Raw genomic sequence first — 14,015 nt, 5'->3', positions numbered from 1 at the left:
AATAGCCTCACCTGAAGAGCAACAAACCATTTGTTGTCTTCAGTGCCTGCTACATCTGCATGCTTACTGTTAGCAACCAGCGTACAAGGACACCCTGGACTCATTGCAACCCACCAAACTAACTCCATTCAGATAAAAATTAGCCTTCCTGCCTTTGCTACCAAAGTGGATAACCTCACATTATACGCCAACAGCCATGCATTTTCCACTCAATTTTCTAATCAGATTTGCATCATCGCTGCAATTTACATTCCCATCCAGATTTGTCATTTGCATGTTATAGTAATGATGTTGTTAAACTTTAAAGGGTTCAGAAAAAATTTATAAGGATGTTGCCAGAGTTGGAGGGAAAGGTCTCTAGAGCGTTAGAGGCTGAATGGTGACTTTATTGCAGTTTATAAAATTATGAGAAGCATGGATGGGTGAACAGTCACTCCAGTCTTTTCCCCAGGGTAGGGGAGTCCAAAGTAGAGGGCACAGGTTTAAGGTGAGAGGGGCAAGATTTAAAAGGGAACTAAGGAGCAATGTTTGAAATGATCTGCCAGAGGATGTGGTGGAGGCTGGTACAATTACAGCACTTAAAAGGTATTTGGATGGCTATGTGAATAGCGCTGAAAATGTGTTGCTGTAAAAGCGCAGCAGGTCAGGCAGCATCCAAGGAACAGGAGAAATCGACGTTTCGGGCATAAGCCCTTCTTCAGGAATGTGGAAAGTGTGTCCAGCAGGCTAAGATAAAAGGTAGGGAGGAGGGGCGTTGGAAATGCGATAGGTGGAAGGAGGTCAACGTGAGGGTGATAGGCCGGAGAGGTCAGGAAGAAGATTGCAGGTTAGGAAGGCGGTGCTGAGTTCGAGTGATTTGACTGAGACAAGGTGGGGGGATGGGAAATGAGGAAACTGGAGAAATCTGAGTTCATCCCTTGTGGTTGGAGGGTTCCTAGGCGGAAGATGAGGCGCTCTTCCTCCAACCGTCGTGTTGCTATGGTCTGGCGATGGAGTAGTCCAAGAACCTGCATGTCCTTGGTGGAGTGGGAGGGGGAATTGAAGTGTTGAGCCACGGGGTGGTTGGGTTGGTTGGTCCGGGTGTCCCACACCTCTGGGATAGATGTGAGCAGCATGGTGGTTCAGTGGTTAGCACTGCTGCCTCACAGCACCAGGAACCTGGGTTCAATTCCAGCCTCAGCTGACTGACTGTGTGGAGTTCCTAACCTGTGTCAGCATGGGTTTCCTATAGGTGCTCCAGTTTCCTCCCACAGTCTAAAGATGTTAGGATATTGGTTAGGATATTGGCCATGTTAAATTGCCCATAAGTTTTCAGGGATGTGTACGTTAGGTCCTGATGAAGGGCTTACGCTCAAAATGTCAATTCTCCTGCTCTGTAGATGCTGCCTGACCTGCTGTGCTTTTCCAGCACCACACTCTCAACTCTGATCTCCAGCATCTGCAGTCCATACTTTCTCCCTGTGTAGGTTAGGTGCATTAGTCAGGAGAAATGTAGAATGACGGGGTGGGGGAAGTGAGTCTGGGTGGGTTACTCTGGGGAGGGTTGGTGTGGACTTATTGGGCCAAGTGGCCTGTTTCCATACTGTGGAGATTCCATGATTCTAAATGGGACTAGATTAAGTTAGGATATCTGGTCAGCATGAGCAAGTTGGACTGATGGGTCTGTTTCTATGCTGTACATATCTATGACTGTATAGATATTACATTTAATTCCCTCATCTAAATCATTTACATTGCAAATGGCTAGGATCCAAGCACCAGTGTTCCTTCAAGTTCTCTTTACACCTTTTGGTGCCTCCAAGGTCCATGTGTGGCAATGAATTCTGGAATTAATGTCACAATTAGTATGCAAAAGCCGATTGCAGTGTGTGGATGCATAGCTTAAGGGAATGCTGCCAAGCACTGAGCCCTGCAGTATCCCACTCGTCATTGACTGCCCCTTGGAAAAAGACTCATTTATTCCAACTTTGTTTCTTGGCTGCTGATAAGTCCTTTATCCAGGTCAGTACATTACATCCAATTCCATACTAATCTCTTATGTGGTTCTTTAATGAAACACCAACTGATGCGCACAGTTGCCCATCCTCTTACAAGATAGAAGGATTCTGCAATCAAACATCAGTTACTGGGAAATTAACCCTTAATATTATTCCACTGTGCTTGCAGATTTTTCTGAAGTACACATCTCCCCCTCTACCCGATTGCCATTTGTTTTGGCCCCCCACTCAAGTTAAATACCATTCTTTTCGTAGATACTATCAGTTCGGAAGAAGGACCACCAGACTCGAAAATGTTAACGCTGCTTTTCCTCCACGGGTGCTGCCAGATCTGCTGAGTTTCCCCAGCGATTTCAGTTTTTGTTTCAGATTCCCAGCATCCACAGTTTTTCTTATATTATTAAACCACTATATGTTGTTCTAAAACACATTCACTGATACATTATACGGTGTACCATTGTACTGTGATGTGTTAAAGAGCACCAATAAATTAACCATCGCGCTGTCTCCACCATTAAATTACTGAATTATCGATATGGATGAGGTCTTCGCATTCCTACCGCAACCTCCGTCACTATAACAGTCAATACACCAGGTCTCCCTGCTCAGTGCCTCTTCAGAGAACCGGCAGCACAAAGCTCCCAGTCCAGATCAGAGGCAGCACCACCTCCTGCCGCCGACACTCCCGGCTGACGAGATGCAACACAGAGCTAGGCCGCAAAGCCTTGGGCCGACCCTGAGTGAGGGGCGGAAGACGGTAGCAGTCGCACCTTATCTTTGGCACGGCACTGCTCTGCTCTCCTGGGAGGGGGGATCGGGGAGGGGTCCTCCGCGGTCACTCACCCTTTCATGGTGAACTTCACCACCGTTAACCTGCAGCCGGCGTTGGTCAACTCGGGCTGAAACTCGGCGTCGGCCGCCACCACTTTCACCCTCATCGTCAGTGAAGTGCGTTGTCTCGAGTCGACCAGGAGCGGCTCCCGGTACGGTCCAGGCCTCACTCGTATTGTTTTCGAAAACAAGACAGGAAAAAAAAATCCGAATTTTAATTTAAAAAAACCAAAACACAGTTTAAATCAGTCAGTCCAACCCGACCCACACACACACACACAAATTATCTCCACCGACACTGCCCACGGTAGATTGGGAACTCCCTCCCACCTCGCCTTCCGCCGCGCCCATTGGACGACAGCCTCCAATCGCCGGCCGCGGCATCGCCGGGTACCCCGCGCCCATTGGTACAGACGGTTGCCCGTCAGGGTCCGCCATCCACTCGGCCCCGCCCCTTTCCCGTGCGTCATCGGCCGTCTCCATGTTCGCCCCCCCCCCCCTCCTCCCTCCTCCCCCCTCCTCCCTCCTACTTTGCTAAGTCATGGCGCAGAGCGTTCACTGAATAGGCCCAGAGGGTTTGCACTTGGGCTTTTCCGGTTCTATCGGCCGGTGGAGATGTACTGCCTGTGCCCGGAAAGGTGTGGCGGAGGCATACTTGATTGAAGTGCTTTAGAGGGACCATTCGGACCGAGATAATGTGCCTGGGCGTACCGGGAAGGCGGGAGTGTGGCAACTTGGTCTTGATGCGCCTTTAGTGACCCAGTGTGGGTACGACGGGCGGAATGGCCACCTTCTGCGATACTGTCGCCGCTCCTACAAACGTATTATACACCGAGGCAATTCCAATGCCAACCGCCATCTTTATTGTTTTAAAATGCAGTTGTCCAATCGCAGAACGAAATGAAATGTTGTGGCGGCTGCGTCGTACGTTGAAGGCTGAAGCGTTTAATTTTTAATCAGTTAAGGGAATCCAGGGTTATGGGGGAAATACAGGAAAGTGGAGTTGAGGGTGACCAGGTCAGCCATGATCTCAGTACATCTCAAGTGCGTGACTTACTCATGTTTCTATTTAATCATATTTTATAGAGTCATTTAAGTGTACAGAATGGAAAGACTCTTCGGTTTAACTCATCCATGCTGACCAGATATGCTAAATAAATCTAGTTCCATTTGGCCTATATTCCTCTAAAACATGGAACTAGTGAAAGCTGTAGTTGCTGGAAAGTCAGAGTCAATAAAATGTGGAGCTGCAGCAACCAAACTAGCAGGAGAGTCGACATTTTGAGCAGAACCCTTCATCAGGACATTATCAACACTCCATTTCCCTCTAAACCCTTTCTATTCATATACCAATCCAGATGCCTTCTCAAATGTTGTCATTATACCAATCTTCACAACTTCCACTGCAGTTCATTCCATAGATGCACCACCTTCTGCAAGAAAAAGTTACCCCTGAGGTCCCTTTTAAATCTTTTTCCCTTCTCACCTTAAATATATGATCTCTAGTTTTGGCCACCCCCATTATGGAGAAAAGAGCTTATCTATTTACCTGTCAGCCTCTGACCCTCCAAGGAAATCAGCCCCAGCCTATTCAGTCTCTCCCTATAACTAACTCAAACCTCCAAACCTGGCAATATCTTTGTAAATCTTTTCTGAACCCTTTCAAGTTTCACACCATATGCCTCAACATGATTTCCCAACTCCTATACTCAATGTACTGACCAACAAAGGTGAGCATACCAAAAGCCGCCTTCATTATCCTATCTAACTGCGACTCCAGTTTCAGCAAGCTATGAACCTGCACTCTAAGGTCTCTTTGTTCACTAACACTCCCCACAACTGCCTCAGATTTACCATCGCCTTGGAGAGAGAAAGGAACAGTTACCAAGGGAAGATATTTAATTGGAGAAAAATAAATTATGATGCTATCAGACAGGAGTTGGGAAGTATAGATTGGGAGCAATTGTTCCACAAAAAGGATACAACAGACATGTGGAGTCTGTTTAAGGAGTAGTTGTTGCAAGTGATGCACAAATTTGTTCCTCTGAGACAGGCAAGAAGGGGTAAGGTTAAGGAGCCTTGGATATCGAGAACAGAGGATCTTCTGTCAAAAGAAAGAAGGCGGCTTACATAAGGTGGAGGAAGCAAGGATCTAGCATAGTTTTACAGGCTTACTGGGAAGGAGCTCAAAGGGACTGAGGAGAGTTGGAGGTAGCACGAGAAAGACTTGGCAGGAAGGATTATAGAGAACCCAAAGGAATTTTACTCGTATGTGAGGAATAAGAAAATGATCAGGGAGAAGACAGGGCCAATCAGAGATAGCGTAGGGAACTTGTGCATGGAGTCTGAGTAGATAGGGAAAGCCCTAAATGAGTTTTTTGCTTTGGTTTTCACTATGGAAAGGAATCTTGTGGTAAATGAGAAGTTTGTGGAGCTGGGAAACAGGCTTGAACAGATCAAGATTGATGAAGTTGATGTGCTGGAAATGTTAGCAAACATTAAGATTGATAAGTTCCCAGGGCCAGACCAGATTTATCCTAGGTTGCTCCAGGAAGCGAGAAAGGAGGTTGCTAAGCTGCTGGCGAAGATCTTTGCTTTCTCACTCTCCACAGGAGTCATGCTGAAGGATTGGAGGGAGGCGAATGTTCCTCTTTCCAAGAAGGTGAATAGGGAAAATCCCTGGAAATTACAGACCAGTTATTCTTGTGTCTGTGGTCAGCAAGGTTTTGGAAATAATTGGTGAGGGATAGGATTTATGACTTTGGAAAAGCATAGAGTGATTAAAAGCAATCAGCATGGTTTTGTGAGGGTAGATCGTGCCTCACACATCTTACTGAGTTCTTTGAGGAGGTGACGAGACAGGTCGATGAAGGTCGAGCAGTGAATGTGGTGTATATGGACTTCAGCAAGGTGTTTGATAAGGTTCCCTGTGATAGGCTCATTCATGAAGTCAGGAGGTATGGGGTACAGGGGAATTTGGCTGTCTGGATTCAGAATTGGTTGGCTGACAGAAGGCAGAGAGTGGTTGTAGATGGAAAGTATTTTGCCTGGAGGTTAGTGGTGAGTGGTATCCCCACAGGGCTCTGTTCTTGGGCCTCTGTTCTTTGTAGTTTTTATAAATGACTTGGATGAGGAGGTTGAGGGGTAGGTTAGTAAATTTGCCGATGACACAAAGGTTGGGGGTGCTGTTGATACTATGGAGAGCTATTGCAGGCTGTAGAGTGACTTAGACAGGATGCAGAGCTGGGCTGAGAAATGGCAGATGGAGTTCAACCTGGATAAATGCAAAGTAATGCATTTTGGAAGGTCGAATTTGAATATAGGATTAAAGACAGGATTCTTGGCAGTGCAGAGGAACAGCGGGATATTGGTGTTCAAGTGTATAGATCCCTCAAAGTTGTCAGCCAAGCAGATAGGGTGTTTTGGTTTTCATCAACAGGGGGATCAAGTTGAAGAGCCGTGAGGTTTTGCTGCAGCTGTACAAGACCCTGGTGAGACCACACTTGAAGTATTGTGTCCAGTTCTGGTCACCCTACTATAAGAAAGATAGGCAGGTTTTGGAGAGGGTACAGAGAAGGTTTACTAAGATGTTACCTGGACCGAAGGGCTTGCGATTAGAGTGGTGCTGGAAAGGCATAGCAGGTCAGGCAGCTTCCGAAGAGCAAGGAAATTGATGTTTTGGGCATAAGCCCTTCATCAGGACCGAAGCTGGGAGCTTCCAGTGTGGAGAGATGAATTGGAAGGGTGAGCACACCCCTCCCATTCATCTCTCCACCCTGGAGGCTCCCAGGCTCACTCCTGATGAAGGGCTCCTGTCTGAAACATCAATTTTCCTGCTCCTCGGATGCTGCCTGACCTGCTGTGCTTTTCCAGCACCACTTTAATCTTGACTCTGATCTCCAGCATTCACTTTCGCCTGGACTAGAAGGTTTATCTTATGAAAAGAGGTTGGCTAAGCTTGGACTTTTCTATCTGGAAAGAAGGAGAAAGAGAGGTGATCTGATCGAGGTATACAAGGTAATGAGAGGCTTGCATAGAGTCAATAGCCAGACATATTTTCCCAGGGCTGAACTGACTGGCACAAGGGGTCATCGTTTTAAGATATTAGGAGGAAGGTATAGAGGAGACATCAGAGGTAGGTTCTTTATACAGAGAATTGTGAATGCATGGAATGTATTGCCAGTGTTGGTGGTGGAAGCAAAGTCATTAGGGACATCTAAGCGATTGCTGGACATGCACATGGACAGCAGTGAATTGAGGGGTGCGTAGGTTAGGTGATTTTATTTTAGATTAGGAATAATCCTCGGCACAACATCGTGGGCTGAAGGGCCTGTTCTGTGCTGTACATTTCTATGTTCTATGTTACCATTAAGTGTATAAATCCTACCTTGATTTGCCTTTCCAAAATGCAGCACTTCACATTTGTCTAAACTGAACTTCATCTGCCACTCCTTGGCCCATCTGATCAAGATCACGTTCTTCTCTGAGGTAACCTTCTTCGCTGTCCACTACACCACCAATTTTGGTGTCATCTGTAAACTTACTAACCATATCTCCTATGTTCACATAGAAATCATTTACATAAATGATGAAAAGCAAAGATGAAAGAGAAAAAGTAAAACCTGAAATGATTGATTATACTGGTGCTTCAATTTGAGGTACAGCGTACGAGATAAATCAGACCAGTGTGCATCAATTGAAAGTTTTATCGGTTCTTCATTCAGCACTAAAAGTAGAATGACCAGTGAAATGTTTGGTGGCAAACAGGAGATATGTAAATGAAGGAGACAAAAGGACGCCTTAAAAAAAGACTGGCAAGTCACTGTGTTGAATGGCTATTCAGAAATGGACAGGAAGAAGCATAAGTAATGCTCCACTTTTCTCTGTGGACAAAAAATACAGTTCAACATTATTAGTTTTTCAGGCTTTTGGGTCACCATCCCATGTAACAACCTATTCAAAATTTCCCCACCTTATCCCAGGCCCAGCCCTCCCTTTCCACTCTGCCTCCTGACCTTCCCACATATCAGTTCCACACTTCCCACTTACCAATCTCATTCACCTCCTACCTGCATCCACCTACCTTTCCTCCAGCCCCATCTCCCTCCTGTATTTATTTCACAGCCCCATCCCTTCTCCCCAGTCCTGATGAGTCTTGCCTGAAATATCGACTCTCCTGCTCTTCTAGTTCCACTTGACTGACTGTGCTTTCTTCAGCTCCACATTTCATCAACTCTGACCTTACAGTATTTGCAGTCCTCACTATATCCAAGTAAAAGTTCAAATGTTTATTAAGACAAACCAGAGTTACAGCAGTGAGATTTTGGTGTGAAACTGCTAACAATAACAAGATGGCTAACTTTCACACCAAGGAGTTTATTGATTAGGTGGATTTCAATTGGCAAAAGTGATTTGTCCACTTAAATGCCATTGCCAGTCATTTCAGAATAAACAGCTCTGCGGTAAGACAAAGAGATAGGAATTCTTGGTGGAGTTAAGAGATGTACAGCACGGAAACAGACCCTTCAGTCCAACCAGATATTCTAAATTAATCTTTTGCCAGCATTTAGCTAATTTCCCTCTAAACCCTCCCTATTCATATACCCATATAGATGTCTTTTAAATGTTGTAATTGTACCATCACCTCCTCTGGCAGCTGATTCCATAAACATAGCTACAACATTTTATGTGTAAAAGTTGCCTTGTAGGTACCTTTTAAATCTTTCCCCTCTCCCCTTAAAGTATGCCCTCTAGTTTTGGACTCCCCATCGTGGGGAAAAGAGCTTGACTTTTCACCCTATCCATGCTCCTCATGATTTTATAAACCGCTACAAGGTCACCCCTCAGCCACTGACATGTTAGGGAAAATAGAGCCTATTCAGCCTCTCCCTATAGCTCCAAGCCCGGTAACATCCTTGTAATCTTTTTCCTTTTTCAGGGAGGTTAGAATAGCATGCAGTGTTCCAAAAGTGGCCTAAACAATATCCTATACAGCCACAACATGACTTCCCAACTCCTGTACTCAATGCACAGACAAAGGCAAGCATACCAAATGCCGCCTTCAGTACCATGTTTACCTACGACTCAGCTTTCAAAAAACTGTGAACCTGCATCCTAAGGTGTCCTTGTTCAGCAACACTCCCCAGGACCTTACCATTAAGTGAATAATTCCTGCCTTGATTTGCCCTAGCAAAATGCAGCACCTCACATTTATCTAAATAAAGCTCCATCTGCCACTCCTTGGCCCATTTACCCTGCTGATCAAGGTCCCGTTCTACTCTGAGTTCACCTTCACAGTCAACTACTCCACTAATTTTGATGTACAAACTGACTAACCATCCCTCATATATTAAATGACAAAAAACAGTGGACCCAGCACTAATACCTGTGACACACTGAAGGTTGCATGTCTCCAGTCTGAAAAGTTACCTTCCACCACCACTCTATATCTTCTCACTTCAAGCCAATTTTGTACTCAAATTGCTAGTTCTCTCTGTATTCCTTGTGATCTAACATTGCTAACTAGTCTAACTATGGAGAATTCAACCTTGTTGAATGCTTTACTGAAGTCTATATAGACAACATGTAGCCGTCATCAAACTTGTCACTTCTTCAAAAAACTCAAGTTAGTGAGACTCGATTTCCCACACGCAAAGTCATGTTGACTATCCCCAAATACATGTAGATTCGTCCAAATACATCCTTGCCTTTTCAAATACGTGTAGATTCTGTCCCTCAGAAATCCTTCCAAAAACTTACCCAATACTGACATCAGGCTCACCAGCCTATAGTTCCTTGGCTTTTCCTTCCAGCATTTCTTAAATAATGGTACCATATTAGCCAATTGCTAGTCTTCTGGCACCTCACCTGTTACTGTCGATGATATAAGTATTTTTTCAAGGGCACCAACAATCACTTCCCTAGCTTCCCACAAGGTTCTACGGTACACCTTCTCGGAATTTCTCCACCATTGTGCATTTTAAGACATCCAGCATATCTTCTTCTGTAATATGGACACTTTTCAAGATGGCAAACCTTCAAAGGAAAACAGGAGCAAAACCTGAGGGAAGTAGGGTAAGCTTAGAGAAAAAAGGTAAGAAGTATTAGCCAAAACAAGTTTCAAGTCCAGGAAGGGACAAGCAAGAGGAGAAAGAGTGCGCCTGGGATTTCCAGTCACAGAGGTTGTAGTTGGAGCTGCAAGCATAAATAATGAAGCTGCTAAAGAATCTTATTCTGTCCAAATATCGTCAAAACCTCTGTCACCTCAAACCAGTCTGAAAGCCCTAAAATTCATCGAATATGTTCCCAAATTAGAAAAGGCAGACATAGGATGTGTCCTAGACTAACTGAGGTTACCACAAAAGACTTCTTCTCAACCTCTCCCTTTGACTGAGCTGGTTAAACCTAAAAACAGATCAACCTTATGATCCAGTAGGACTTTCAAAACTTAAAGTGTAGAAACTGCCATTCCCTATTCAGATTAGCTGCCAAGAAATTTTGATCCCAAATCCTGATTGACGATGACTAGACCTAGGGTAACTACAATTGGCTAAAATTGTCACCAAATAATAAAATAATCCCTCAAAGAAGTTTCCACTGAGTAAGCTTAGGACTTTTTTGAAGTGATGGATGAACCAACTATGTGAAGTTATTTCAACTGAATAAGACCATGACTCTGCTATCGGATCAGAAATCTCAGATACTCCAATAATCTGAGCACCTCTTAACAACACACAATTGTATGTTCAGCATACTTGTTTTAATATGTTATCATTGCCTTGAAACCAAGGGATCAACATTGGTTTCAACTTGTTAAGCCTGAGTCATAGGGAAGGAAGACAAGCCTGTGAGGGAAATGCGAACAGAGACTAATGAAACCAAAAGAGAAAATGCTGTAAAATCTCAGCAGGTCTGGCAGCATCTGTAAGGAGAGAAAAGAGCTGATGTTTCGAGTCTAACTGACCCTTTGTCAAAGAGACTAATGAGATTAGCTCTAAGTGAATATCACAACCGCATACCAAGTGCTTCCTTATTGTTCTCTAAACTAAGAGTTTATATAAGTGGTATGAAGATCTTATAAATTTTCAACTGGTTAATATTTTTAAAACAACTCAGTACACATCTGACATAATTAAGATAAAAGGTTAACAAAAACAAAAATTTGCTGACACTGGAAATTTGAAACAACAAATAAAATGTGCTGGAGAAACTCAACAGGTCCAGCTGCATCTCTAGAGAGAAAGATGCTCTGAGTCCAATGGCTCTTCATCAGAACTATTGGTAACATTTCAACACAGGGTAAATGGTTAGTTTATTGTATAAGTATTGCAAAAGTCACACAAGTAACAAGTGGTAAAGTTACTGACTAAAATAACTTTACTAATATACAGATTGAATAATTTAAAGTAAGTGAGTTTTGAGAAAATTTAATGTAAGTCAAGATAAAAGTTACATATGAAAACAAAAATGAGATTCATTTGCAATATACTTGCAGGCCAGTCTTGTTTATGAATTGGCCAAGTTCAAACTTGAAGTCAGATTCGGCATTAGCAGTGCTTCTGCCTTCAAATAGTTGAAGGTTGATCTCATTGATGGACCAGTGAGCAGATCAGATCCTTGAAGTGAGTTCAGGCTCTCTTGTTTCACTTTACAGCACTGGACTCTTACCAGCCTACTTCAGTATTACAGCAGTTTCACTATTTTATTTTGTTCTAGTTACCTGCCTCTGTCTTCCTGTTGATAAGCAATTCTTGTTTCACAATGTCTCTCCAATGGTGTGTGTAATGATTGTAATGAGGTCAGCCAGGTGGACCTCATAGAATAAAAGTTCCCTGATTATTGATTCCCTGCTATCTGGTCCAGTCAGGGAGCCCAGGCTAACATAAAAAGAGAAGCATGGTCACTGGCCACTCGGGTGTTTTCCAATCTTCCTGGTGGTGGAAATTGAATAAAGATTCGTGCACCTTGTGTCTCTCACTGTGTCTCACACCTGCACACACACACACCATGGGTGCTGGGGAAAAAAATAAGCACTACCGCAGTTAGGCGGTAGTGTGGGGGCTAAATAAAAAAAAGAAAAAAAATTTTAAAAAACAGGAGTGTTTTGATGTGAAGGGCCACTGCTTGTCACTGACCACTCGGGTGTTTTCCCCCTTTTGGAGATTGGATCTGTGTGTGCACACGTGCAAGGACTCTCCCTGTTGCTGCTTGGGGCCTGCCTCACTGCTGCTGCATCGGACTTGCCTTGGGGCCCCTCCCCAGGACCTCCACTGAAAAAAAAGAAAAAGAGAAGCGTGGTCACTGGCTACTCAGGTGTTTTCCAATCTTCCTGGTGGTGGAAATTGAATAAAGATTCGTGCACATGTGTCTCTCACTGTGTTTCACACCTGCACACACACACCATGGGTGCTGGGGAAAAAAATAAGCACTACTGCAGTTAGGCAGTAGTGTGGAGGTTAAACATAAAAAAAGGGGAACAAAAAAAAAGAAAAAGAGAAGCGTGCCTGGGTGTCTCTGGAGAAGGAGCACGTGGTGTCCACCAACACCCTGGAGTTGTTCAGGGAGAGGTGGGCGCTGCAGGGAGTGGAGTGAATTGTTTTCCCCCTCCAACTCTATTTTGATTTTGTTCCTACCCTCCTCTTCACTGTTTTGATCACACAGCATCGCCCTTTGATGTGAAGGGCAGTGCTTGTCACTGGCCACTCGGGTGTTTTCCTATCTTCCTGGTGGTGGAAATTGAATAAAGATTCATGCACCTTGTGCCTTTCACTGTGTCTCGCACCTGCACACACACACACACCATGGGTGCTGGGGAAAAAAAATAAGCACTACCGCATTAGGCGGTAGTGTGGGGGTTAGCAGAAGAAGAAAAATAAATAAACAGGAGTTGATCAAACAGCATTAAAAAAAACAAAAAAGAGAAGTGTGCCCGGGCGTCTCTGGAGAAGGAGCACGTGGTGTCCACCAACACCCTGGAGTTGTTAAGGGAGAGGTGGGCGCCGCAGGGAGTGGAGTGCATTATTTCCCCCTCCAACTCTATTTTGATTTAGTCCATGCCCTCTCCTTCACTGTTTGATCACACAGCATTGCCTTTTTTGTGAAGGGCACTGCTTGTCACTGGCCACTCGGGTGTTTTCCTATCTTCCTGGTGGTGGAAATTGAATAAAGATTCGTAACCTTGTGTCTCTCACTGTGTCTCACACCTTCACACACACAACATGGGTGCTGGGGAAAAAAATAAGCACTACTGCAGTTAGGCGGTAGTGTGGGGGCTAAGAAAAAAGAAAAAAAAAGAGAAGCGTGCCTGGGTGTCTCTGGAGAAGGAGCACACGGTGTCCAGCAACACCCTTGAGCTGTTCAGGGAGAGGTGGGCACCACAGGGTGTGGAGTGCATTATTTCCCCCTCCAACTCTATTTTGATTTAATCCCTGCCCTCTCCTTCACTGTTTGATCACACAGCATTGCCCTTTGATGTGATGGGCACTGCTTGTCGCTAGCCACTCAGGTGTTTCTTTTCTTCCTGATGGTGGAAGCTGAATAAAGATTCATGTACCTTGTGTCTTTCACTGTGTCTCACACCTGCACACACACAAAAAAAGAAAAATGAATTGCAGTATCAGGGGTTCTGTTCACTCTGAGAGAAAAAAATTTTTAAAAAGAGAAGTGTTAAACATTCTGGCACTCTGAGAACTGGCTGTGACGAAGCTGGACCAGTGTCAAGGATTTCCACGTGTAAATAAAGGGTGACCTGACGATGGAATACCGGCCTTTGTGAAGTTATTTGTGTGGTTCTCCTCCAAATGAGGACCACAATCAAACAAAAAAGCTGCAAATGTTAACTTTGATGGATCATTGTTCTGCAAAGAACATTACGCTGAAATTCGTTAACTCTTGTTAACTCTTGTCTTCTATTTAATACTACTGAAGTTTTCACTCTTCACACTTTTTGTTTGTTCAATGTGAAAGATTAATACTATATTACAGTCTCTCTCAAGAGGTCATGTCACTTTGAGATCAATTTTGTAAGACTCCTTGCAACCATTTTAATACCTGATTAGCTAGCTTTACAAAATACGTAATATTTAAACTGCTCATTTGGAATAAGAAACATGACTGAAAGCTGAAGTGGAACAGAAACAGGCCTGACTGGTTGGACTAAATAGCTTCAATTCATATCGTATATCCTAT

The 14,015-nt window shown here is 44.2% G+C and overlaps 1 protein-coding gene across 1 annotated transcript in view; it reads right to left on the bottom strand.

Annotated features, from left to right (window-relative positions):
• Positions 1-3,157, bottom strand: part of txnl1 (thioredoxin-like 1) — a 46,740-nt gene extending 43,583 nt beyond the window's left edge. Inside the window, exon 1 of the mRNA XM_072573965.1 lies at positions 2,841-3,157. Within this exon, the coding sequence (XP_072430066.1) occupies positions 2,841-2,935 (95 nt within the window). The 5' untranslated portion in view covers positions 2,936-3,157. The remainder of the gene's footprint in view (positions 1-2,840) is intronic.
• Between the last annotated feature and the right edge of the window lie 10,858 nt (positions 3,158-14,015).

The sequence above is a fragment of the Chiloscyllium punctatum genome, chromosome 1, assembly GCF_047496795.1.
Source record: "Chiloscyllium punctatum isolate Juve2018m chromosome 1, sChiPun1.3, whole genome shotgun sequence".
Lineage (NCBI taxonomy): Eukaryota > Metazoa > Chordata > Chondrichthyes > Orectolobiformes > Hemiscylliidae > Chiloscyllium > Chiloscyllium punctatum.
The sequence above is the reverse complement of the archived record's forward strand: the minus strand, read 5'-3'. Positions and strand labels throughout refer to the sequence as shown.